This window comes from Teleopsis dalmanni, chromosome 2 (assembly GCF_002237135.1).
Source record: "Teleopsis dalmanni isolate 2A chromosome 2, ASM223713v2, whole genome shotgun sequence".
NCBI classification, from domain to species: domain Eukaryota; kingdom Metazoa; phylum Arthropoda; class Insecta; order Diptera; family Diopsidae; genus Teleopsis; species Teleopsis dalmanni.
In genome coordinates this window covers 150812622-150839196 of record NC_051847.1, presented here as the reverse complement: position 1 = coordinate 150839196, position 26575 = coordinate 150812622, and the positions used below count along the sequence as shown (strand labels likewise).

General features: G+C 32.0%; 2 protein-coding genes across 2 annotated transcripts in view; one reads left to right on the top strand and one right to left on the bottom strand.

Moving 5' to 3' along the window:
* LOC119679305 (mpv17-like protein) overlaps positions 1-26575 on the bottom strand; it is a 479294-nt gene that overhangs the window by 366684 nt on the left and 86035 nt on the right. The gene's annotated exons all lie outside the window — the stretch shown is intronic.
* Positions 19903-21862, top strand: LOC119679301. Its single transcript, XM_038091569.1, has 2 exons — positions 19903-21710; positions 21775-21862. The coding sequence occupies exon 1, from the start codon at positions 20251-20253 to the stop codon at positions 21553-21555; it is 1305 nt and encodes a 434-aa protein (XP_037947497.1). The 5' UTR covers positions 19903-20250; the 3' UTR covers positions 21556-21710; positions 21775-21862.

Here is a 26575-nt window from a genome sequence, read left to right as displayed (position 1 = left end):
AGAGAGGGATAAGTAGTATCTGAAATATAGATGTACACAGTAACAATTCCACAAAACCGGCACTATAAATAAGCAAAAATTACAGCGAACAGCCTTTAAACCAGGCCAAAATCATAACCAAAAATAGTTAGGAAAGGTTTAGTTGAAGAACCTTCGTGCCACAATTATTTTGGAATTTTTTAATTAGTAAGAAAAATAATTCCGAAAAAAGTGTTTCTGAAACTGCCAAATATTGACTACTAATAAGTCCATTCACCATTAGGTTATATTGACTTGACTTTACATATTAAAGCCCACTTAAGCAAAAAATAATCAATCTGTTATGATAATACGTGAGCTATAATACATTAGTGTTTTGAAATTAGTTGATAGAATTTGAGGTTCCTTTGGGATATAATAACTAGTGCAGTAATAAAATGCTTCATTATAATACAATGTGTATATTATATGTATATAAAACCATTGAATTTTTAGTTTTTAGAATTAAATAATAATTTATTTAATATAAAGAAATTAAATATTAATAAGTGCAAAATTCTACTTTTAACTAGAAATTTATTTTCCGTTGAGGTAGTAAATGTAAAATTTGATTCCCAAAATGCTGACGGAATATGAAGAGCAATTGCATTCGGTTTGGTTTATTGCATTTCGTGTTATTTATTGGAAAAACATGTAAAAAAAGTGAAAATGGAACTCATGTTGATTAATTTCCTATTAAAACAGTGTGAAATAGTTCACCTGCGACACTCGTTGTCGTTTTACGAAAATAGAAAATAATTAAATCTTGTCAAAGTGTGCAATATGAAACCCAAAATGCTTACTAAGGCCACGAGTGGATGTAAGCATGGGAGTGAGTCCATCCCATGCAGGTTTTCTGCTTTCTATTAAAATGTCAAATTTGTGTTACTGTAATTTTTAAATACCGTGGAAATTACTCATCATTCCGAAATATACCAATTTGGATATTTTGTATTCTTCATGATTCATGTCTACCCAGTAAATATGTCAGAAAGGTTGAGCTGAAGCCAAAAATGTCAATTCGGAATGAAATTTCATTAAGCAATAAAAAAGCATGGCAAGTCACGACGAAGAAATATTAAATATTAAATTGGTGATCGCTTGGTTTAGTACACAAAGTGACTATAATTGCTATACAATGTAAATTATTTTTTATTTTAATGAATTAAGCAAAATGCAAAGAATTGTTAAAGAAATAGAAAATATTTTAATTAAAAATATTTGCAAAGCAAAAAAATTATAAAAAATGGCAGAATTGCAAATGGTTTTCGTTCTCTTGAAGTATTTGCGTCTTAAGACATTTAATTCTTTTAATTTTCTTTTTCACTTTTTTTAATTTTATTTTTTTTACTTAATCACCATAATTCAACAAAACGGAAAAACAGACGTATGGACGGACAATTTCGAATAAATGACAGTGATTGTGCTCGCTAGCACTAAATTTTCTGCAGACAATAAATTTTAATGCTTCACGGTTTAGACTTTGGTGATTTAGCTAATATTTTACATATTAAAAAAATTATCAAAAAAATCTCCCATTTCATAGTGATTAAGGGCGTGGAAGTGCTGTTCATGTGCTTATACTTTGTACTACAACAACAGCAAATAACAGAATAAAATTAAACAATTTTTTAAATTAACTTAATAATACTTATGAGCACAAAAAAATTTAAATTATTCTTTTGTTATTATTAAAAACGTGTTTTTGTGTATATAGGGTGTGTGGAAATTTAAGTTAAAAAAGAAATTAGTTTTGGTCTTTTCGTAGCCTAAATTTGTTTCAAATAGATTCATAACAAAACTATCTGCTAGGGATATTTAGAAGATATATACACATACAGGGTGTTTTCTGTATACTTTCCATATATTATTGAGTTGATGCCTCGATCAATGTATCTATCCCTTTATCTCGATGAGTGCGACTTGCTTCATCATTCCTCTCTTTAATCGCGGTTCCCGTGACAGTGTCTAGCTTCTCTGCCGCGCTTGCACTATAACCTAACTCCCTTCACCAAATTCCTATTTACCTATTTACCTGCTTCATGCTCATGCTTTCTGGCTTAATTAAACTTAGCCAGCTATGTATTAAGCTCTTGCTTTCATATCGCTCCCTTGATTACTGGAATGAAATTTTTATGTTGCTGTGGAAATTTTCACCATTCATTCATTCATTCTAAATGGTGGTTTTAATGGATTCAAGTCTCACACCATCGGTTTTGATGGTTTGACCTGATGCTTTAAGAAAAGCTTTTATTAAAGAAAAGATTCTTGATAAAAATTTATGATAAAAATTCATATACTTTCGAAAATTTGTGATTTTTTCTCTAAAAAATGCAATAGGTTGCACGCTTTATGAGACGATAGTAGAAAATAGGTCTATGGTAGAAGGAAAACACTTAAGCAAAAAATATTTCCAAGACAAAAATGTACCACTGTATGGAAAATTAATTAAAACACATTTAAAAAAACATTTTAATAAAATTGAGATTTGTCTTAAATAAATTTTAAAGATTTTTAAAAAAAAATTAACTTTGAACCATAATATATACTAACAACACATTTAGTTATGCAAACATATATATCAAATATATTATAACAAATAATATTTAATGGATTAAATGGTATGCGGTGGAAGAAATTTGAATAAACTATTATTGAGACAAAGACTTCTTTTACGCTGCTTATTCTCCGAGTAGATATTTCTTTGACACTCTGCATCTTGATTAAAATGGTTAAGATATTCCTAATTTCTTCGACAAAGTATTGTGCTTGAAAATTTACCGAAGGGCATATAGAAAATACTGTGTATATTTAGGTATGACCTTAAATAATATTAGGCTCGAATTAAAAGTTTATTAGCGTAAGTTAACAAAAATTCCGGAATGTTTTATCTACATTGATAACTCTAATAATAATTAAACCAATAACACTCCAAATAAGTTCAGAAGCGTTCGTGTCACATACCATATAAACGATCATTTTTGAAAAAGGAACGTTTCTGAAACATTTTTGCAAAGTTTCTAAGGTCTTTGCAGCATTAAATGTATTATTTAAACAAAATTTTATGCAAACTCGTTGTTGCAAAATTGAATATATTAGAATTGGTCATCAAATTAGAAGGAATCATTGATGATAAATATTCCAATCTCTTTCTGAAAGCGTTATTTGCTATAGTAACTCTTGAAAGCGCTACTTGGTGGTAGCCTTCTGAAACTGTTTGATTATATTTAATAATCAGTTTTTTTTTATTTTTTTCATTACTTAGTAAATTTTTTTGGAAAATTTCATCTTTCTTTCCTATTTTATCTAACGTCTTATAGTCATGAGATTTCCTTTTTCATAATATCTCTTCTTTTTTAAGAATTCATTTGGACTACTTCTCAACGGTATTCAAATTATTTACTAACTTGAATTATTTCACTTACAGAAGTTGAGTTAAGTTAAAAGACGTTAAGAATAAATTGGTGTTCACGATATAAGAAAACCTGATATAACTTTTGCAACGACCTCTTTAAGGGGATTCGGTCATCTGGTTTTATAATTACATTAAATAAATTAGGGTTTGTGAGGCAGTAGGTTCGGTTAAGTCGCAGTTGGAATATCATTAAAATTTATTGACTCATAAAACTGAATTCGCTATTTGACCGTCTTAGCTGTGTTCTTGTTTCGGTCATAAAAATTTGAATATATTGTTTTAATTAAATTTCCGTGTTAAATATTGTGAAGTCACCCTGTTTAATCGTAGAAAAGCAAAACGAATCGCGTTGAATATGGTTCAAATCAGCTTATAAAATGCAGATGACGGCTATACGAGTACAGACCGACCCACATATATGTATATTGCTACACTAAACCGTATCTACGTATATGCAAAATTATGTGTGTCAGCTGAGAAATGTATCCCAAATCAGTGAAATATATTAACTTACACACAAATCTGGGAGGGCGGCTGGCATACTTAAATGCAAATAATTTGAATATGAAAGAGGAAATAAAGCAATTTAAATGTGATTCAAGCATAAAAATGGTATTATAGGCGTGAACAATGGCAACAATTGTATGTGAAATTTTTTATGATTATAATATTTTTTATTCGTTTTTCTTAGCTTCTCCGAGTTTACTTCGCCTTAGTTTTATTATTTCTTTTTTTCGCTTTTCATAAATAATTTTTTGAAAATTTTGAAATTCAAATCTTTGGCTTTGTGTTACTCATTTCAAATTACTGATATGGAATATATAGAAAATCTTTTAAAAAGTGAACGCTTTGTTGTTATGTTCATACATCAGTGAAATGTGCGCATTGAGCATTAAATAAGAAAAGGAACGCATGCAGTAATGCTTTAGTTAAATATCAACACAAAAAAATTCTGAAAATTGTGTACTCGAGCTGCAGATACTCGTCGATCCCAGCCAGTAAATGAGATAAAATCGCACGCTACTAAACTAAGGCGCAGACAATAGCGCTGCGTTTCCAGCCACGGCAGCAGGTACCGCTCTTGCGCCAGTAGTGCGTACTCGTACACAATGCGCATATCGCATATAAATTTTCTCCTTTCTTGCATTTCTGGCTCCTTTCTGGTTCTTAACAATAAATGAAATAATTTTGTATTTGTGTAAATTATACGTTTCGCTGTACAATGCTGGCAGCGTTCCGTTTGCTGGATTTGCTGCCAGCATAATCCTGAATGTCCTTACTTGTCAGTTCAATGAGCGGCTCGCATATCTTGTGTGCTGCTCGGCTGGCAGTTGCCGCCTTAGGCTGTGTGACAAATCTTTTGCCATTGTTCCTGCTAAGCTGCATTTAAGCATATTCTACTTTACACGTTGCCTTTGTGCAAGTCATAAATTTTAAATATTTCATTATTTTCATTTAATTCCGAATGCTTTCCTTTGTTTTATTTTCCTTTTTATTCAGTTTTATTGCTTTGGCTTCCACTTCAGTTGGAACTACCATTATCAATCATAGCTGGAAGACATGTCAAATTGACAGATATATTTATTCATTAAAAATAAAAACTTTTACCATAAATTTTATTAAGTAAAACAAGAGAAGTAGGAGTCGTAGTTATGGATAGGGTAATCGTATTGATCTGATTTTAATTCTTAAACTTTGTACGTAGTGAAAATCGTACATTATGTTAGGTTTGTCTAAAATGGGGATTCCAGACCACAAAAAGATGTAGTGAGTTCTTGTTAAGAATGTACACTAGGGATCTTATGAATACAGATATATATTATGTATTTATATACGGATCTTACAACAGAAACAATATAGTAAGAACCCACAATCAATTCTGGTAAATTATCTACATATATATAATAATATTTAATTTGATATATATGACAATATGACTGCAGTGACTACTTTTTACTTTAATAGAAACTGTAATAAACAGTAGAGAGGTTTCGTAAAGTAGTGCACTAGAATAACAAAATTTCTTTTTATATTATTTTAAATAATTTAATTTTTGGCTTACCAGAATTTTTCGAAACCCTTCTATACATATATACTACCGGACCTATTCTGTGCACTTTATAAACTTGTCAAACATTGACACTTGTCAAAATTGACTGCTGTAAAGGTTTTGGTACTCTGTGACATAAATAAAAAGCTCTTTTCCTTGTTAGTTGTCAATACTACAAATGTTTTTGACAACTATAAAAATATACTCTTTTTAAGCATTTTTCATTTTTTGCATACATGACAAATATTCTTAACTAAAATATATGCTCTTTACAAGCATATTTTTTATTGTTATTTGAATGTATGAAAAATGCTTTTGGGAACTTAAAATATGTGCACTTTACAAGCATTTTTTACGAACAGTTACGAACAATTACGATCAGTTTTCTATACAAAACACTTTACACCATAGTGTGGTGAGAAGCATTAGGTACTTGAGCTTTGAAATTTGTCAAGATGTGTCTAGAATACCAAAAACTTTCTGCTTTATAAAAATCAAAAATTTTATTAAAGAATTTGACAAATCTGACAAGTGCACAGAATAGGTCAGTACATCTATATAGAATATTGATATATAACAAAAACATATATATGTAACGTATGTATACATATACAGAAGTGTTTGAACAGAATATAGTAAGAGTCTATAACCTTTTGTGATACATTATGTACTACTTATATTATATAAAAATTATGTTTTGTTTTTAGTAAATCTTAAAAGTTTAATGAAAGAGTAAAATATACTACCTATTTTAGAAAGAAATTATTTTTAGTGCTTTTGTAAATCTTAGAAGTTTGGTAGAAGAGCTTACCTTTGGACAACTAATACTATTAAGAAGATCGGATTTACTACCTATAGTATCTAGAAATTATGTTTAACGTAGAGGTTTTTCCGAGTTACTGCAACTCAGCACTTTTACCTTTTGTTAGCTGTGGGGTTTCTATAGAATCACTCTCTTCTCTTTGACTAATTTATGTATTTCTCACAAGGTTCACTTATTAATCGATGATCTAAGATCTGCATAGCGCACGTACGGCTAGGGAGTGCCCTGAGATTAGATAGTGCTATGTAGGGCAGCCTGCCAGTTTTCTCGTACAGCTATAGGGCTCTGTACCTTAACGAAATTATGTTATGCTTTCACCAAATTCTAGAAGTTTATCTATAGGCAACTAATATTATTTAGATGGTGTCATTGTAGCCAAGCAAACTGGATTGAAAGGCAGATTATGACATAGTAGTTCCTATACGCTTTCATCCTCTTGCTTTCAACTGTGATATGATCTGAGTAAATGAGGTATGAGCTGAACTCTACTACATAGTAATTAATTTTACAATGATTTTAAATCAAGCTTAATCAAGCAACTTACATAAAATATAAATAAACAGTGTAAGGGTTAACTGTCGATAGAAGGAAACATTGCGATCTGGTCATATCTTTTTTGGTGCTAACTGGGGTACTAAGCATATTTGACATTTTAATCGATTAAGTTTCTTAGTGAAGTTGGATTGTAGTAAATTACTGTTGATTTGGAAATATGTCAATTTTTCGAACACGGAATTGAAGAATGTGCAAGATTCGCATATGGGTCATTCTTTTACAAACCGGACACCTTTTTGACCTCATCACCTCCGATTTGGCTGAAATTTTTTTTATGAGCTCCTTTCATAAAATAAGAAGACCCGTATCTCGGGAAAAAATTTTGTAATTTTTTTCCTAGGAGATATGGACCCATGGGGTTTTGAGAATTGGCATTGTAGACACATTTTCAAATGGCTATATCTCAAGTTCTATAAAAGGTAGAAACTTGAAATTTATTGCGTTTTAAAGATAATTGGTTGAGCTTTTAAGAAATTGTTTAAACAATTACGATTGTTTATATTTAAGTACTAATATTAACCGTTAAATTTCAAAAAAAAAGATATCTCAAAAGGCTACACAACATTTTTCATTTTTTATATTTTATTTAGATTCAGTTTTAAATTTTACTAAAAAATAAAAATTTTCATGATAGTATCGATTTTTATAAATTTTTAAAATTTTTTTTTTCTCATAAAACACATCAAACACATGCGTGCTATATTTACATTGAATGAATTTTCAAAAAATATACTACAAATATTCTTATATAATATTTCTGATTTCAATTAGTAATAAAATTGTACATAAAACTCAAAAATTTCAGGACGATATTGTCGTTGGAACTACTTTTAAAAAATTTATTTATCCTTCACATCACTCCAAACACATACACACGATTTTTCAGTAAAAAAAAAACAGAGGAATACGTCACACAAATTTTTCATTTTTACTTTTAATTCCGATTAAACAATAAATTCTTCTTCGAAAATAAATATTTCCAGTGTGATATTGCTTCCAGAAGTAATTTAAAAAAAATTAATTTATCAAGTGTCCTTCATGTTACTCATACGCACCATAATACCCTTGAATCAATTTTCCAAGAAAAGTGACACAATATTCACATTTTAAATTAGTTCCGCATCATCTCTATTTTTAAATTATAAATTTTAACATAATTAAACCGTTTTATGAACTTTTTCTTATATTGATCAGTTTAAAAATTAATTAGTTCCACACTAGCTGAACTACCTGTATAACTGCAGCACATAATTACACAGTTGAAAAAATTCTTTAAGCAGGTACGAATTGTTATAGGAAATAAACTGTAAACAATTCTATATAGAGATAAACTGTAAAGAACTATAAACAAAATATTTTTTTTAAGTTTTTGTATTGATTTTATTAATAATCATTTCATTATTGATACATAATCTGTAATGTCTGCAGAAGAAAATATTTTTGCCATTAATATCGTTTTCGAATTAGGAATAAAGCAGTGATATTTTAATGTGCCTTTAACTGATGTAGCTGCTTCGAAACGGTGTTTAATCTTATTTTCTTCAGCTTCATAGTCTTTTGATGTTGAGAAATGGCACACAACATTTGGTAAACATTCGTTAGCCCAGTTAAATAATTCCTTTGGTGTTTGAATTGGATTATGTATTCGTTGAAGACTAGCTCTTGCAGCATTCCTCTTTAAGGTACCAGCTAAGAATCGTTTTCTAACGATGGGTGGCTTTTTGGATTTGGGTCTTCTAAGATTCCTTTTTCTGAAGCAAGTTTTTTAGCTACAGTAATCATATGCTTTGTAGCGTTTGGAAAGTGAGTTGTGATTCTTCGAAAAGACCAATTATGTACCACACTCAGAGCTGTGCAAAATCAATTAAATTACAAATTAAATTACAATTACAGAGTAATTATAATTGATAATTGAATTTCCAGATTATATGTGTAATTTAATTGAAAACCTCAATTACGAATTACAGTATAATCTTAATTTGTAATTTAGTTTCTGAATTACAGTCATAATTGAAATTGAAAAACCAAATTTCAAATTACGTGTAATTTGCAAAAATAATCTAGAGAAGAAGAAGCATTGAAACTTTTGAAAGATGATAAACGAATCGAAACTATGGTTGGATTTTGGGTTGTAAGTGGCCCGCATTTTGTTTGCGCCTTCATTCATAGTATTTTGTTGGGTTGCTTGTTTTTGTTTTTTACATTTGGTGTGTAGAAGTGTTCCATTAGAACTTCAAAGCAGATCAAGAGGCAGAAAATTTTTTCTTTTGTACGCAAATCGAAATCTGAGTATGTTGCATTGTTGCTTTTTTTCATGAAGTTGTCAATTTAATATTGCTTTTTTTTTTTGTATTTCTGTCTTGTGCAGTGATCGAAAATATGTATTTAGAAATGTGTATACTTGTTTCATTTGTTCGGTTGCGTGTGTACTTTTCTATGCTTTTGCTCTATGATATTTGTTTGTTTTGCTTGTATGTTTTTTTTGTTTTGGATTGTAGTTTTTTTTTATGAAATTTAGGAAGGTGTCTACTTCGCATGATTTTTTTTTTGTTTTAAGCGCTGATATGCATGTGTGTCAGAATGTGTATACATTTTGTTGTTTTTTTTGTTTAATTGATTGAACATTTGACTATGAGTTGCGCGTAAATTTTTTAAAGCAAATTTGGCAAGATCGTTGTTTTTGTGCAGTATATGTATATACAATTTGTGTGCAAATAATATAATTTGTTTTGCTCATAAGGTTTGCCTACATTTGTTTTTGTAAGCGATAATATGCATTTTATTATATTTAGTTGATTGTACAGCTGAGTTAAAATAAAGAAAAGGAAAAATTTAGCTTATGATAAATTATGCAACTGCAATTTTTAATACATGTTTCAATTTTCCCACAATTAAATTATCTCATCATTAACTTAAATTTTAATTTAATAAATATATACATTTAATAAATAAGCGTTGTTGTTGGCATATACATATGTATGTATTCTTAAATATGATATACAAAATTAAAGATATTCCATAAATAAATTTTTCTAATAATTCATTTAAAAATACGCAAACTAAAAGTATAAGATATAAAACAATATATAATTAAATTTTATATCTTTTTTATATACATTATTTAAATAAATTTTTCAATAAAGATTTTCTTGAACTAATTTACAAACACTTTTAATCTGTCTTAAATTTTAAAACCAAAGCGCGTAAGTTAAATTTTTTCTTTTCTTTATTCTTCATCAACTAGACAATCAACAAAACGTATCAATATGCACATTATCGCTTAAAAAAACAAATGTAGGCATAAAGATAAACTTGTACTTATATTTGCATACACGTTGTACACACATATACTGCTTACAAAAACAACGATCTTCCCAAATTTGCTTAGAAAAATTCAGGCGGTACGCATAAGCAAATGTGAAATCAGTCAAACCAAAAAAAAAGAAGAAAAGTACACACATTCGCTTAAAACAAAAAAATAAAACTGGGCAAAACCCTTAAATGCACGCTTATTATTACTGATTTTTTTCTGAAAATATTTGTACCAAGTGCATTCATATTAAATTGAAATTCAAATTTTTAAAATATGTATATTTGGTATTGTTATCACATTGCTACAAAATATTAAAATATATAATTTAAAAAATTTTATATATACATGCATATTATCACTAGACGATATTAATAAAAATTAGTTATTAAAATTATTAATTATATTCAGAAATATAAAAATACACATATACATATATAACAGGGAAAAATTAAACATTATACGCAATTAACCATTTAATAAATATTCAATAAAAAATTATTGCACATACAAAACCAAATATACATCCAGCATAAGACTTTGTCCAAAAATTTTATTCTTAAACTAGATATTACCATATTACTACTCATTGTTGTTATTATAATTTTTAAATCGTATTGAGCAATAAAAATAATTCTTAAAACATAAATGTAGGCATAATCTCATTACATATAAAATTATATTATTTGCATACACATTATACACACATACATATACTGCTTACAAATTTGCATATATTTATTTGATGCACAAAAACAACGATCTTTTCAAATTTGCTTTAAAAAATTTACGCGCAACTCAAATGTTCAATCAATTAAACAAAAAAAAACAACAAAATGTATACACATTCTGACACACATGCATATCAGCGCTTAAAACAAAAGAAATAATAAAAACATGCGAAATAGACACCTTCCTAAATTTCATAAAAAAAAACTACAATCCAAAACAAAAAAACATACAAGCAAAACAAACAAATATCATAGAGCAAAAGCATAGAAAAGTACACACGCAACCGAACAAATGAAAGAAGTATACACATTTCTAAATACATATTTTCGATCACTGCACAAGACAGAAATACAAAAAAAAACAGCAATATTAAATTGACAACTTCATGAAAAAAAGCAACAATGCAACATACTCAGATTTCGATTTGCGTACAAAAGAAAAAATTTTTCTGCCTCTTGATCTGCTTTGAAGTTCTAATGGAACACTTCTACACACCAAATGTAAAAAACAAAAACAAGCAACCCAACAAAATACTATGAATGAAGGCGCAAACAAAATGCGGGCCACTTACAACCCAAAATAAAACCATAGTTTCAATTCGTTTATCATCTCTCAGAAGTTTCAATGCTTCTTCTTCTCTAGATTATTTTTGCAAATTACACGTAATTTGAAATTTGGTTTTTCAATTTCAATTATGACTGTAATTCAGAAACTAAATTACAAATTAAGATTATACTGTAATTCGTAATTGAGGTTTTCAATTAAATTACACATATAATCTGGAAATTCAATTATCAATTAAATTACTCAGTAATTTATAATTGAGTGTAATCTAATTACAAATGTAATCATTATTGCACAGCTCTGGTCTGATGCGTGTTGTGCTGACAAGTATAAATATTTCGATAAGCCGTTGAAGTTTTTGCCACATCGCCAGCGCAGCACTTTTGAGAAAACATTTATCACTTGAGTTGCTACAAACTTTCTTAATACATTCAACCCGCGTTTTTTTACGAGCGACGTGTCTGAGTTAAGGCTGCCTTTAACTAAAAGCTACATGTGACATTTTATTTCTTTAAGTTTTTATCTGTTATGGCATAGAAGCGTAAAAACTTTCATCTTAGATACACTGACATTGCCGTTAATGCCATTGATCTGATTTCATTGAATTTTATACAATCAAAACCCACGGCTGGCATCTCTTGCCTCAACAATTTACTGAATTTTTGCTTTAAGGATTTGCCATAGCCCACAAACAAAAAATACCTTAACTGTTAGTATCGCATATTCCTTGCTGAAAGGCAAGCCATGAATAGGCCGACATTTCCGCTACATTTTAATCCTCGGTTGTAGTCAGTTTCTTGGGCGTAAAATGTATTGTATCTAAAAGATGTTTTCACAGTTTTTGTATGAAGAAATTTTATACCAAATTTATTTTTTTTTTGTTTTGTGTATATTTTTTATTTTATTTTACATTTTATTTTGACTTTATGTCTTTCAATGTTGTTACGGTAAAATATGTTTACTCAGTTTGTTTTTATGTAACGCCTTTATTTATATTTTATACTTAATGTTTTAGTTTTTCTATTTTAAAGTTTACTTATGTATTCAAGAAATGTTTCAAGTAAAACGAAAGTGTGAGTCTGAATTATTTTCGAATAAATACAGTATGAAGAATACGACACACTCACGTTCATCCTCACATTTTTGATGGAAAGGCATTTTATGTGAACTCAATATTATCTTTCCTTTTTTCATCAAATTCAAAATAATATCATATAAAATTCCTTAAGATTCCTTGAAAATCTTTTGTTATCCTTCAATTTTCGATAGAAGCAATATAATATATTATTTGCATTTTCATAGCAATTTAAAAAATTGACGAACACAAATATTTTTCGTACTAATGGCAAAACATTCAAAGTATTTCAGTTACAAACAAGTGCGAGTGTCTAAAGTGGAGTAGGACTTGTACCACTTGTATATAAAGTCAATTGAACTGGAAAGATATAACACTTCAAGAATTTATTTCAAGTAATAAATAAAATAAAATTCACTGAAAACCACAAAAACGTTCAATTCCTCAAATTCGATTATTTTTTAAATTTATTTTATGGTGCGTATGAGTGTTATTTGAATGTTTTACGTTTTAGTGTATTTGTCTGAGACAATAAAGGTAACCGAATTTACGAATGATTTGAGTTTCATTAATATAAAACATAAAAATTTAAACGTAAACTTTTATTCTTCTTAAGATACTTCAAAGTTTGCATATATAATACTAAGGATTACGTTCAAGGATTGAGGTTAGTAGAATGTTTAATTGTGAAACATTTTTATTGTCAAAGTTTCTTGAGATGAAGGATCAAGCCATAACTTTTGCGGCCCAGAGCCCAGAATACCATTGGGCTATAACATGACTGCAGCCTATGTCGATAAGTGGTTAAGTTTACTTCATCTTAGATGGAGAGAGATGAGCACTTGTAGACAGACGAAACTCTTGAAAGCGAAACCGTTGGTCAGCGAAGCAATGAAAATGCTTAGCTATCCACGGAGCAGCCTAAGGTAGTTGAACTCACTAATTACTGGACATAAGTATCACCTCAAAAAAATAATTCTTGCTGGGGAAGACACTTTCAGACTATGTCTAGAAGAAAAGGAGACAGCGGTGTATATAGTGTGCCAATGTCCAGCACTGACAAGTAGGAGGAAGACTATCTTGGGACACCATTGGGTTGGTGATGACTTGGCAGGCAACCTCAAACTGAATGAACTGCTTGCATTAACAAATGATGTAGTTATGTGTACGGAAGTCACTCCAGCTTTAACTCAATAACTACATTCGAGAATCGAAGGACGAAAAAGGAAACAAGTAGTTTCGTGATCTACTTTGGCTAATCTTTCACTTCAGTGGGGTCACTTGTTGGACGGTGCGCTGTCTCAATGTCCCACAATATGTAAGGATATAGATGAAGTGAGTTATTGTAGATCGTAGTCAAGTTCTTATTAGTTTAAGCTTTGAGAAAATCTCTTCTCTACAAACAGCTTTACAGGTGCTATGACAAATAATCGCAGTGCTATTTATACAGTTATATATATATCTTGTACACACAGAAAAATTATTTAGTTTCAGATTTTAAGTAAATCTCTGGTCAAAATATTTGTACTCGACGCTTCTGTGGGTTCAACCATATCACATATTGGTTTTCATATCTTCTTTACCACATGAGCTAAAATTTCTCTAACAATATGATTAGATCAATTTAATTAGTATATGGTTAGAACATATTTTTCTTGGATTTTATACGCCAGATGGTATTCGAAAGATAAGATTTCGTACTAAAAAAACTTCTGATAGTTTGGTATTTAGTTGACTCAGTTTTGTTTGAGCGAGTGTCAAAGATTGACATTAGCAAACAGAAAATACGCCATATTTTACACGTTTATATGTTTTTCTTCAATAAAGGCGAAAACGTAAGTCAGGCTGCTTAAATAGCTAAATATGTGAATAGTGTGTATGGCCTGACATTATCAACAATAACAGTCAATCATGCGCAATTTTGGTTTCTTTGAGTTAACGCAAGAAAACCTCATGGACTGAATTTCCATCTGCGAAATGCTGCTGGATCGCAATAAAATCGTCCCATTTCTGAAGCGGTTGGTAACTGTTGATGAAAAGTGGTGACTGAATCACTTACGACAACGTCAAGCGAAAACGGTCCTAATCGAATCGCAGTGAGCTGGCTGAAACGGTGACCAAGTCTGAATTGACGGTTAGGAATGTTTTGCTGTGTGTTTGATATAATTGGTAAGAAATTATCTACTATAAGCTGCTTCCCTACAGCAAAACTCTTAACTCAGTACTGTATTATCAACAATTGGACCTGAATTAGCGTGAAGAAAGCAATCAAGCTTTAGGTAATAGGAGAGGAATTGTGTTTCATCTTATCGATAATGACTCGCCAAACGTCCCGGGACCTTAGATGAGAAGTTCTTATGTGTCCACCTTATAATCCAAACCTAGCACCAACTAATTACCATCTGTTCCTCTTCATGGCGAACGATGAACGATTTGTTGGCGGAAAATTTGCTCCAAGAGAGACTTGTTAAAATCGACTATCTCAATTCTTTGTCACTAAAGACGAGAATTTCTTCAATATGGCAACAAGTTATAGAACAAAACGGTGCACATTTAACCTAAATTGAATTATTTTAACTAAATATGCCTTTAATTACATTCAAAATGAATGGACTTTCTTATACTACACCTATTATATTAATTTATTATATAAAAATATAATACTAAACCAAGATTTAAACATTTGTGACTTTTTATTACAAGTGAACTTACAAATATATTCAATCAAAATTATACCTTAAATTTTATTATTTAATTATAATTCAAATAATATTAAAAAATATTAAAGGAAGCATAAAGAATTCAACTATTGCTAAATGCAATATGTGGACTGTGAACGATATAAATGAATTAAATTTTATTGCAATATGAAATTCCCAACATCTAGAAAGGATACAAACAGAATTAAGAAATCCTTTCATGATAACTATAACAACATATTCGTATTATTGCAATTATTATTCCAATGAAATTTGAAAACATAAGATAAAAAGGAAACAATTATTTCCTGTTAATACAAAGGATTTGTAATAAATGATGAAGAAAATAAAAATAATCCGTACAAATGTAATAAACATGTTATGTTAACAGAATTCTGTTAACCAATACATTAACAGAATGTACATGCATTTTAATATTCAATGAAATGAAAGCGCAAATGTTTATATGGAATTATATTTACGTGACTATTTGCTTTTATTGTACTTTTAATCCTTCTTCGGAAGCTCAGAATATTTTATTTTATTAAATTTCTAAACTAAAATATGAATAACTGTTGAGTAAATAAGTGGCTATAAATTTTATTTGTGTGCTAAAGTTTTGTTATATTTCATCATAAATCAAAATTTATTTCATATCATGATTTCAAATTAATATTAAATGGTCATTATATATTAAAATTTTTATACATTTCTCAATAATTTTGGACTTGTATCATTAATCAGTTTTGCCCAAATCGGGGAATAAAAAATATAAATACTTATTGAAAAATATTTTTATATTTTATTTGGTAGTAAAATTTATTCTGGCTGTTTGTGAAAATACTGTAAATATAGTCTAACTAAAGAAAACCTTTTTTTATTTTTTACACCAATTGTAATTCTTTTATGAGAATTATATTCAATGAAATTTTATTGTTAGAAAGTATAAACGCCACAATGTGTCAATAAAAACATCTCTGAGGAATATGAAAAAAATAAAAACTTTTATTTGCTTTACATACATAAAAGGTAAATTTGTAGAAAAATTGAACACTCCACAAAATATAGGATATTAAATTTTATATACATATTCTTTGTATCATTTCAGTTTAAATATTCTGTATAAATATTTTTATTTTTTACTTTGTGATCGTATAGCAAACTAATCAATAGTTGCAATGTATAGTTAGGAACCCCTTAATATCGTTAATTTTAATTTTATTTTGTCTTCTAAATTGATTATATTTGATATAATATTTTTTAAAATATTTTTATAAAGAGATTTTTCGAACCCCTTAATATCATTAATTTTAATTTTATTCTCTCTGCTAATTTGATTATATTTGATATAATATTTTTTAAATATTTTTATAGAGATTTTTCGAACAGTAGTGAAACCACAACAACAAAAACTCATTTTATATTATTTTAATTAATTGAATTTTTGGCTGACCAAATAGCTGTTTCGAGTTTTGCCAAATACCCATCATCAGTGGTCTTGGAATTATTTTTTATATTTAGTTATTCGTAAATAATTTATTTTATGAGACTTCAAGTACTAGGAAACAAACTCGGGTCCTGCCAAATTTGAAGCTTGGAGTCAACGCACCTTAACCAACTGACCCAAAGCCGTACTTAACTTTTATGTTCGCACATTTTTCTGGAGTTTTTTAACTTTGTTGTGAAAACTTTATTAACTAAATATTTTTAAAAAAGTTTTCAGATAAATTCCGTAATATTCTGAGAGGAATTTTAATAATTTTAAATGTTATATCTTTGATTAATACTGGTACAAATATGGCAAATGACATAATATCCTTAATATGATTAACTTAATATGAATTTATACTTGAATTAGTGGTAAAAATATTTTTCTAATGTTAATAACATATTTCCGCGTTTTTTCTACTGAAGTGTTATGTTGAAACATATTATTATAACAGTTCTAACATATCGCAATTCATCTGTCTAATTGTAGTCTTACATTTAGACTGATTCTAAAAGCTTAAGTAAAACCAAACAAAAATTTGTTTTATTACAAATCATACTTTAATATTACAAAAAATATATATAATAGCTGCAAAAACATGCCAAAAACTTTGTGCCTTTTACGGTAAAGATCATCTGAGGGGACTCAAAGCATCCTCACCATAAATCTTGATGGCAAAGCGAATCATTACGGATGAAGAGAAATCGATTTTATACGACAATACCAAAACCAAACGATCATGATTGACCGGCGGCTACGAATTTAAAGCTTTGAATAATGAGAAACAAGGTTATATTAAGTGTTTGATGCGATTGGAGGAGAATTTTCTATTACGAGCAGCTCAACCTAATTTAATTTGGTTCTGTGCTGCTTACAACTCCACATCTTAAATGAAACATTCAATACAAAGCGATCAGAATTAGCCAACGCAAATGGAGTAGTGTTCTATTATAACAATAGAACGCACATCTTTGATGTGTTTGAACAAATTGGCGGGACTTAGTTAGAAAGTTTCGATGCATCCACTTTATAGCCCGAACCTTGTATCGCCTGATTACCATTTGTGTCGGTTTAAACAAGATTCTCTCAATAGCCACCGAAAATCACTTGTTAAAGTTATTTTACGCAGCTATCAGAAAAATCGCAGAGGTAAAAAATAATAACTGAAATAATTGAAATTTATTTTTGGTAAAGAAAATTTTTATTCAAAGGCATACTAAAACGCCATGGATATTTAAATACAATTTATTATTTATCAAGAATTTTACTAATCAAATACTCATCGAAACAAGACCTTCCACTGAATAGTAGTTTAAGCTTCGCCAAAGGTTCCAAGTAGTTTTAAACCTTAAGTTTTCCATTATACAGTAGCACAATAGGCTAATAGGCTTAAGTGGATCCTCTTTGGATTACCGGTATAAATTAAACTAACCTAACCTAATACTTATAGAAGATATGTTACGTACGTACGCTCTTCTCTGATGAGACAGATGTCGCTGGTGCAGGAGGAACAAACTTGAATTAAAATATTTTCTGATTGAAAGCATCAGATCTATATTCTATCTCTTATGTTTATATAGATATAGTTTATAGTAATAGTTTATTATACACTATCAAATTAAACTCATTTTATGTTCTTATTTCAAAGCAATTATTTATTTACTCAAGCGAATGAGTTCACTTGCAATATAATCTGTTATGAACTAAAGACTTTCCATTTCCTAATTTGAAATGGGGTACTATTATTTTTGTATCTGAATGTGTCTTTATTATATACACAATAATCACTCTGGGTAATTACATAAAAGTTTTTATTATAGTTTAATTTTGATATTTTTAACTTTTTTTGGCCACTTAAGGTTACTTAAGTATTACGAAACTTTAATTCATTTTTGTATTTCAAATAATTTTATTGTAATCTATTTTCTAAATCATGTTAGTACATACTATTTCCTTATAACACTGGTTTATATTTTGCAAAACATTATACTTACTTATTAGCTCCCAAATGCTTTAATATTGTCTGTTATTGTATACTATATATATTGGTATTAAATACTTTGAAAACAAATTTAACGCATTTTTATGGCTTAGTAATAAAATGTAGTAAAAAAGTTTAACAATTTTATATTTGCATTAAACTTTGAAGGACAATAATGTATTCAGATACATGATTCTCATTAGAAAGGTAAACATGCCTTAGAGGGAGACTCTATTGAATGTTTTCGTTAAGTTTATTAGGTAAATGTATTCGAATAAAATATTACTCAGGAGAATTTTCAATCATTTGTATAAATATTTCAAGCTATTTTTGCTTACAATAAAATTTGTTTGTTTGTGGATAACTACAACTTGTAATTATAAGTATGGTTATATGTAATATAATTATATCTATACAAATATAAGGCCAAATATTTTATATTATACAATCAAAAAATTGTTTATTATAAGTATATTTAATTATCTATATATATGTATTTTATAGTTATGGAAAAAATATTTATTTTTTTCTTAATATGTTGGATCACTTACAAGATATTACGGTGTACCTAATACCATGTGTTTCCGCTGCATACTTAGTAAGTTGCTTCTTCTTCTTCTTCTTGTTCTTCAGTTAGTGCTATTACGCACTTTTACTCTATAATGGCTGGGGGGCTTATCACTACCCCAAATTAGGTTTTAACTAGGCTAAGAAATCATATAATTTATTTGTCTTTTAGTTGATGACGGACCTTGAATCAGCATATCTTCTTGAGAATCCAGAAGTGGACTTGAGGATTGTTAGGGCGGGTTTAAGTAGCGTATCAACTTTAGTGAATAATTTTAGAGCTCTGTCTCTGATATATTTTTTCACTGAGTCAATCCTAAGATCTCTATGAATGTTGTTTCCATTGACATAAGTTATTTCATTCAATAATATGTCACATAAAAAATTGAATAATTGACTGTATATTAAGTCATTTATACATATATGTTTTATAAATCTATTACGTATTTAATATGACAAATATTTCAAATTTTGGTAATCTCCCTTGTGGGAAATTTATTTTCAAGGATTGCATTCGATTTTTTTGGTCTAATTTTCGTTACTTTATTTTTAAGAAAGTTGAAACCCATGGAAGCTCTTTGTATGGTTAATGAAACTTACTTACTAAGTTACACCATGGGTTCGTGTTCTCAATGAACAGGGTATGGTCATGCGCAAAACATCAGCCTATGCCTTACCAAGACCATGGTGCGTGGTACTTTATCACACCCTTCTCGAGGTGAACCTGTTTGTAGTTGATAATTTCATTGACTCAACAGAACACTATGGATCTAGAGAGGAAAACTCGATAAAACCGTAATCTCCGGTGTTATTCGACCCGTGCCGATGAGATGAATGGCACTACGTTAGTGTGTCTCTAAACGGAAACCTCCGGATATCTGGCGCCCTCCGGTTGTAACTTAGCCTTGTCCGGGTATAGCGGATCTCTGCCCGGATCGACTCTCCTTTCTCCGCAACTCGTGGGTTTAAAATATGAACCAAAACAATAAAAATTTACAAAAATCAAGCTCGGTTAAACCAAGCTCTTCTGGAACGGCTAGTTCCAAGGTACCTACCGCAACTTCTAGCGGTAATAACAGGGTACCTCCTAATAAAACAGGAATCTCCACGCGTTCTGGCCCTTCTGCATGGTCGGGCTCTCCATCCAGGAGAATTTATAAAGAACGGCGAGCGGCGACTAGGCTGCTCGAGAGATATGGTAATGTCTCGGTTACGTCCGAGTCTCTTAAGGCTAGATTAGCCTGGGCCAAACGGGTCCTTGATACTTCTAAGGAAGTCAAAAAGGAACCTGTACCGAAGCGCCAGCGCTCATTAGATGAGTCAGCTTCGAAGCCAGATGCCAAAAAGGCAAAATTTCGTGGCAACGCCACCACTACTAAGTCCTTTAGCGACACGCTGAAGGGCTCCATCATAATGGCGGTCATTGATGAAAATGATCCAGATGGCACTATTAATCCTGAAAAATGGGATCAAATTGAGCGAAAGCTCCTTGACTTGTTCCTCGAAGTTCTTAAGGAATTTCCAGGTACAATTCCCAAATGTCGCGACGGTGGATGGTTTCAGGGCCATGTGAAACTAGTCGCCTGCGTTGATCAGCGTTCTGTTGATCTCTTTCGCATTGCCATCTCCAGAATGGGTGAGGTCTGGCCAGGCGCAAAGCTTAAAGTCGTTGCCAAGGAACAAATTCCTGGCCGACCTAGGGCGCGTTCCTGGATTCCAGCCGAACCATCCGACCCTCAGCGGATTCTGGAGCTAATTCGGGTGGGAAACCCTGATCTAAATACGTCCACGTGGAAGGTCACTAAGCTGGAAGAAGCCAAAGGCAAGTTTAGGTCGGTCAGTTTTGTGATCGACAAAGCCTCTCTGGCCATTTTGGCGCGATCTGGTGGCGTTTTAAATTACGGTTTTTTCCCCATAACTATGAGGGTCTACAAAAAAGATGAGGAGCAATCCTCGTCTGATGTACGGGAATCAGCGGCAATTTCTCAACACACTGCTGATCCCTTGTCGAAAGTGGGCAACATTAAGCCTGCTTCAATGACCGAAGTGGGTCCGGTTATTCCATCTGAAGACTCACCTGTGTGCATGGACATTTCAATGTCTGCTCCTTCGCCAGCTCACTCAATTACATCAGAGGAGAGCATAGGCATGCGCTATCTTTTCGATGAAGAGGAACTCCTAATGAGTAATGACTCTGAGGAGGATAGTGCTTTTGATGTCACTGTGGTGGAGAAAAATGGATCCACACATACTGAAGATGCGGGTACAGCAAATTAACCTGCATCATAGCAAGGCTGCATCCGCCAGTCTACTGCAACGCCTCAGCAACAACGAGGCTGATATGGTCCTGATACAAGAACCATGGATTTATAAGGATCTTGTATGCGGAATCAGGGCTAATAACTACAACCTATTTTATGCGGTAAATAAGGGTAAGCCTAGGTCCTGCATAGTGGTTAATAAAAAATTTAATGCTCTCTTACTTTCGCAATATAGTGATGGTGACCAAACCGCAGTAAGTATCGAGGGCTCCTGGGGCCAAATATGGGCAGTATCTGCATATCTGGCACATGACCATGCCACAATACCATCGAATGTCCTGATACAGCTAACAAGCAGCGCCAGGAGACTCGGGGTAGAGCTTCTAATAGGTTGCGATGCCAACGCTCATCATGAGGTTTGGGGCAGCTCAAATACTAATGAAAGAGGTGAGTTACTTTTTGATTTTGTATTTAGTAACAATCTGTTCATCTGCAATGATGGCAATATGCCAACTTTTATTACTAAAAACAGGCAGGAAGTGTTAGATGTCACTCTTGCTACTGCTAGGCTTCACGAATCGGTCAAGAACTGGAAAGTGTCCACTCAACACTCGTTCTCAGACCATATGATTCTAGAATTCACCTTAACCTTAGATGAATCGAACATCTGCAATCAAAAAACGTTCAGAAATGTTAAAAACACAAACTGGACGAATTATAATGCAGCTCTAAGTGAGCTGCTTTTAACCACTTCCTCCGATCCCCCTGGGAACACTTTTGATCTAGACAATCAAGTCCAAGATCTCACCTCAGTGCTCAACGAAGCTTTCAGTTATGCTTGTCCCCCCACACAACCTAGTAGGAAATGTAACCCACCTTGGTGGAATAAGCATCTAGGTCTTTTACGAAAAGAGTGTAGGAGACTCTTCAACAGAGCAAAGCTATATAATAATGAGAGTGATTGGCTGAATTACAAAACCTCTCTGCAGGAATATAAGAAAAATTTACGTAGGTCCAAGAGAGACACTTGGCAATCGTACTGTCAAGAAATAAATAGCAATTCTGAAACCTCTAGACTGCGTAAAATCTTATCCAAAAATCCATCTGTCCCAGAGTTACTCAAAAAATCTGACGGGACATGGTGCAATAATAATAGCGAATCTTTACAATTACTACTAGATACTCACTTTCCGGGATCTTCTACTTCGGTAGCTGCATTAATCTCTCACAGTGACTTAATCTCTCACCGGTTAACTCTATTAAGGTTAACCTGCAGATCGTCAAATGGGCTATTTTTAGTTTTAAACCCTACAAATCACCAGGACCGGATGGTATTCATCCAATTGAGCTCCAGAATTCGTGGGAGTTAATACACAACCGGCTTTTGGCAATTTTTAGACATTGTTTCTTATTTAACTATGTCCCGATTAAATGGAGGGAGGTTAGAGTAGTTTTTATACCCAAAGCAGTAAAAACCTCGCACCATAACCCCAATGAACTCCGTCCTATAAGCCTCTCCTCTTTCATGTTGAAGGCTCTTGAAAGAATAATAGACATAGAAGTAAGGCGTGCTGTAAGCCCCAACCAGTGGTCCCCCTCACAGCATGCCTACACTAAGGGAAAATCTACAGAGACAGCTCTCCACTCCCTCACTTACAGAATAGAAAAATCCATAAAACTCAAAGAATTTTGTATGGTTGCTTTTGTAGATATTGAAGGGGCCTTTAACAATATACTCCCGAGTGCAATAGTAAGCGCGATTTCGCGTCTGGGTGTTGATGATGCGCTCATTGGTTTTATAAATCAGCTGCTAACTGGCAGACTCATTGAAGCAACGATGGGCTCATCAACGGCATGCAGAAGGGTAAATAGAGGTACCCCCCAAGGAGGAGTACTCTCCCCTCTCCTTTGGAACATAGTGGTGAATGAACTGCTAATACAACTGAAGGCGGAGGGATGCGAAACTATTGCATACGCGGATGATATTGCGATAACGGTCACCGGAAAATATACTACCACTCTTAGGGATATTCTACAAAATGGTCTTAATATCCTAAACGTTTGGACACAAAAATGTGGCCTTGGGGTGAATCCCAATAAAACTGAAATCGTGGTTTTCACAAGAAAACATACGGTCCCGAATCTTTCTCCACCCTCTCTACGAGGTTCTGTGATACATGTGAAGGAGGAAGCCAAATTTTTAGGTATAGTTTTCGACAGGAAACTCACTTGGAAGAAAAACACTCTAGAGCGTGCAAGAAAAGCCAATGTTGCGCTTCTTCTATGTCAGAAAGCTATTGGAAAGAAGTGGGGTCTTCAACCTCGCATCACCCAATGGCTATATATAGCTGTTATTAGGCCCATATTAATGTATGGTATTACGGTATGGTGGACAGCTCTTGATAAATCTTCGTACTGCTCAGTACTTAACAGGATTCAGCGTAGAGCTGAACTCTGTATTAGCGGTGCGCTATGCACCACACCATCCATTGCACTAGATTTGATGCTTCAGTTACTGCCAATGGATATTATTAGTAAACAAATGGCAGCTTCATCTGCTTTAAGACTAAAAGCTACCTCACAATGGAGAGACAGTGACTATGGTCATGCCTCCATTCTAAATCTTTTCAATTTTACTCCTAAAAACGTTGATTACATCACACCCACTCTCAACTTTGACAGGAAATTTGATGTTGTGTTTCCATCTAGAGAGGCATGGACGTCAGGTGGACCCTTCTTAGATGAGGGCGTAACCATTTTCACAGACGGTTCCAAAACAAGTAGTGGTGTAGGTAGTGGAGTTTTCTCAGAGGAATTGAACAAATCTTCCTTCTTTAGGCTTCCAGATCATTGTAGTGTCTTTCAGGCGGAAGTGGTCGCCATCAGGGAAGCTATAGCTTGTTTGAATGTAGATGATATATTTGCCAGGAATATATACATACTATCAGACAGCCAAACTTCATTAAAGTTCTGGAGTTCGGTTCAATTTACATCTAGGACGGTTCTTGACTGCTACACATCTCTAAAAAAAAGTCGACGCAGCTGAATATTTCTCTAATCTGGGTTCCCGGCCATAGGGATATTTTCGGAAATTGCAAAGCAGACGAGTTAGCCAGAAAGGGTGCTTCAGTGCCATACTCGGAGCACCTAGACTATCTGGGCATATCACTAACATCATGTAAACTGATATTGAGTTCTTTCTGCACAAATACTTTTAATAAAAGATGGGAAGACTCAACGATATGTAGACATCTGTATGCAATCTGGCCACTTTCCGATAAAAGGAAATCGAAAACTCTCATGAGATGTCCCGCAAGGACATTGGTCTTCTGGTAGGGTTGATTACAGGGCACTGTAAGCTAGGGAACCATGCTAGAAGACTAGGTCTTCCTTTCAACCAAATCTGTCGTAGCTGTGGGGAGGACGATGAGAGCGCATCTCATCTGTTGTGTTTTTGTCCAGCTCTTGCACGTCGGCGATTTAGTACTCTAGGGGCCCCCTTCCTTGAGGACCTGGACCAGTTACAGGATCGGGCTTTAAATAGCATTTTATGCTTCGCAAAAGGTTCTAGGTGGTTTTAAACCCAGAGATTTTTTTAGTATTTATATACGGCATCACAATGGGCCAAAAGGCCTAAGTGGATCCACTAGGGATCACCGGTATAACCTAACCTAACCTAAGTTACACCAACTAAGTTAGCAGTGGATACATATTATAAGGCTCAGCTAGATCTGTGTGGCCAGTATATTGTCGCAAGCTAAGAGCTTTAAATCATTCCACAGCCTAAGATGATTTTCAAAGGAAGTTCTTGCAGTAAGGTTAGGTTAGGTTATACCGACGATCCCAGGTGGATCCGCTTAGGCCTATTGGCTCATTGTGTTACCGTTTATGTAGGAAAAACTAATGATTTAAAACCACCTACAACCATTGGCGAAGCCTAGAATGCTATTTAGTGTCAGCTGTTGCAATTGATTAAGATCCTCAAGAAAGGGGGCTCCTAAAGTGTTAAGTCGCCTCCGTGCATGAGCTGGGCAAAAACAAAGTAGAAAAGAGGCACTCTCATCGTCTTCTCCACAGCTGTGACAGGTTTGATTGAATCTTCTATGGTAAATAAACCTACCAAAAGACTAATATATCTTTGTGGTATCTCAATGATAATTTTTGATTTCCTTTTATCGGAACGTGGTCAGATTGTGCACAGTTACTTACATATCGTTAAGTCTTCTCATCATTTATTAAAAATTTTAGCACAGAAAGAACTCAGTAACAGTTTGCATGAGGTCTTGCAGTTACCTAATATCTACTAGAAAAAAGGCACTGTGATAAAATTTTTTTATCAAATTTAAATTTCTCTTCTTTAAGATAAACACTTCAGTCCAACTTTGTTTGTTTAGTTTAAATGTACCGTCATAAATTAAAAAGAAAGCTCTCGCAAATGTAAAATGATTTTTGGATGCTCATTTCAGGATATCAAATTAAACAAGTCGTGTAACATAAAATTGTGCAGTAAATTTGAATAAAATTCTCAAATGAATTTAAGTATAAATGTTTTTATCAGGACTTTTTTGTGTGAATTTTGTGTTCACATTGTTAGACAACACATCTAAGCCCAGAAGTATGCTGTGAAAAATTGTAAAATAGTAAAGAACATTTTTAGTCTGACGTTGACATTGTGGTGTGCTTTACACTAGAAACACAGTCGAAGCGAAACCAAACGAAAGGACATAATAATGAATGAAACCAGTGCGTTCTCCCTAGTGACCAATAAATGCAAAACCAGTACAATAAAAAAGAACCTAAAATACGAAATTATTTGCATTTTCAATATGTAATTACTAGCAAAAAATTTGATATGCATTTGTAAATGATATTTTGATACAGAATTTCTAATTTTTTTCTGCTTTTATTAAAAACAAAATTAAAAAAAACTTTTGTGTTCATAAAAATACTCATAAAAAAATCCCAGAAAAAGTTAGCTTGTTTTTTTGGTTAAGTTATAAATGATCAAGTATATTTCAATATTTCTGTCTCCATGG

Coding starts and splice junctions, on each gene's coding strand:
- LOC119679301 (XM_038091569.1), top strand. CDS start 20,251: ATGAACCAAAACAATAAAAATTTACAAAAATCAAGCTCGGTTAAACCA.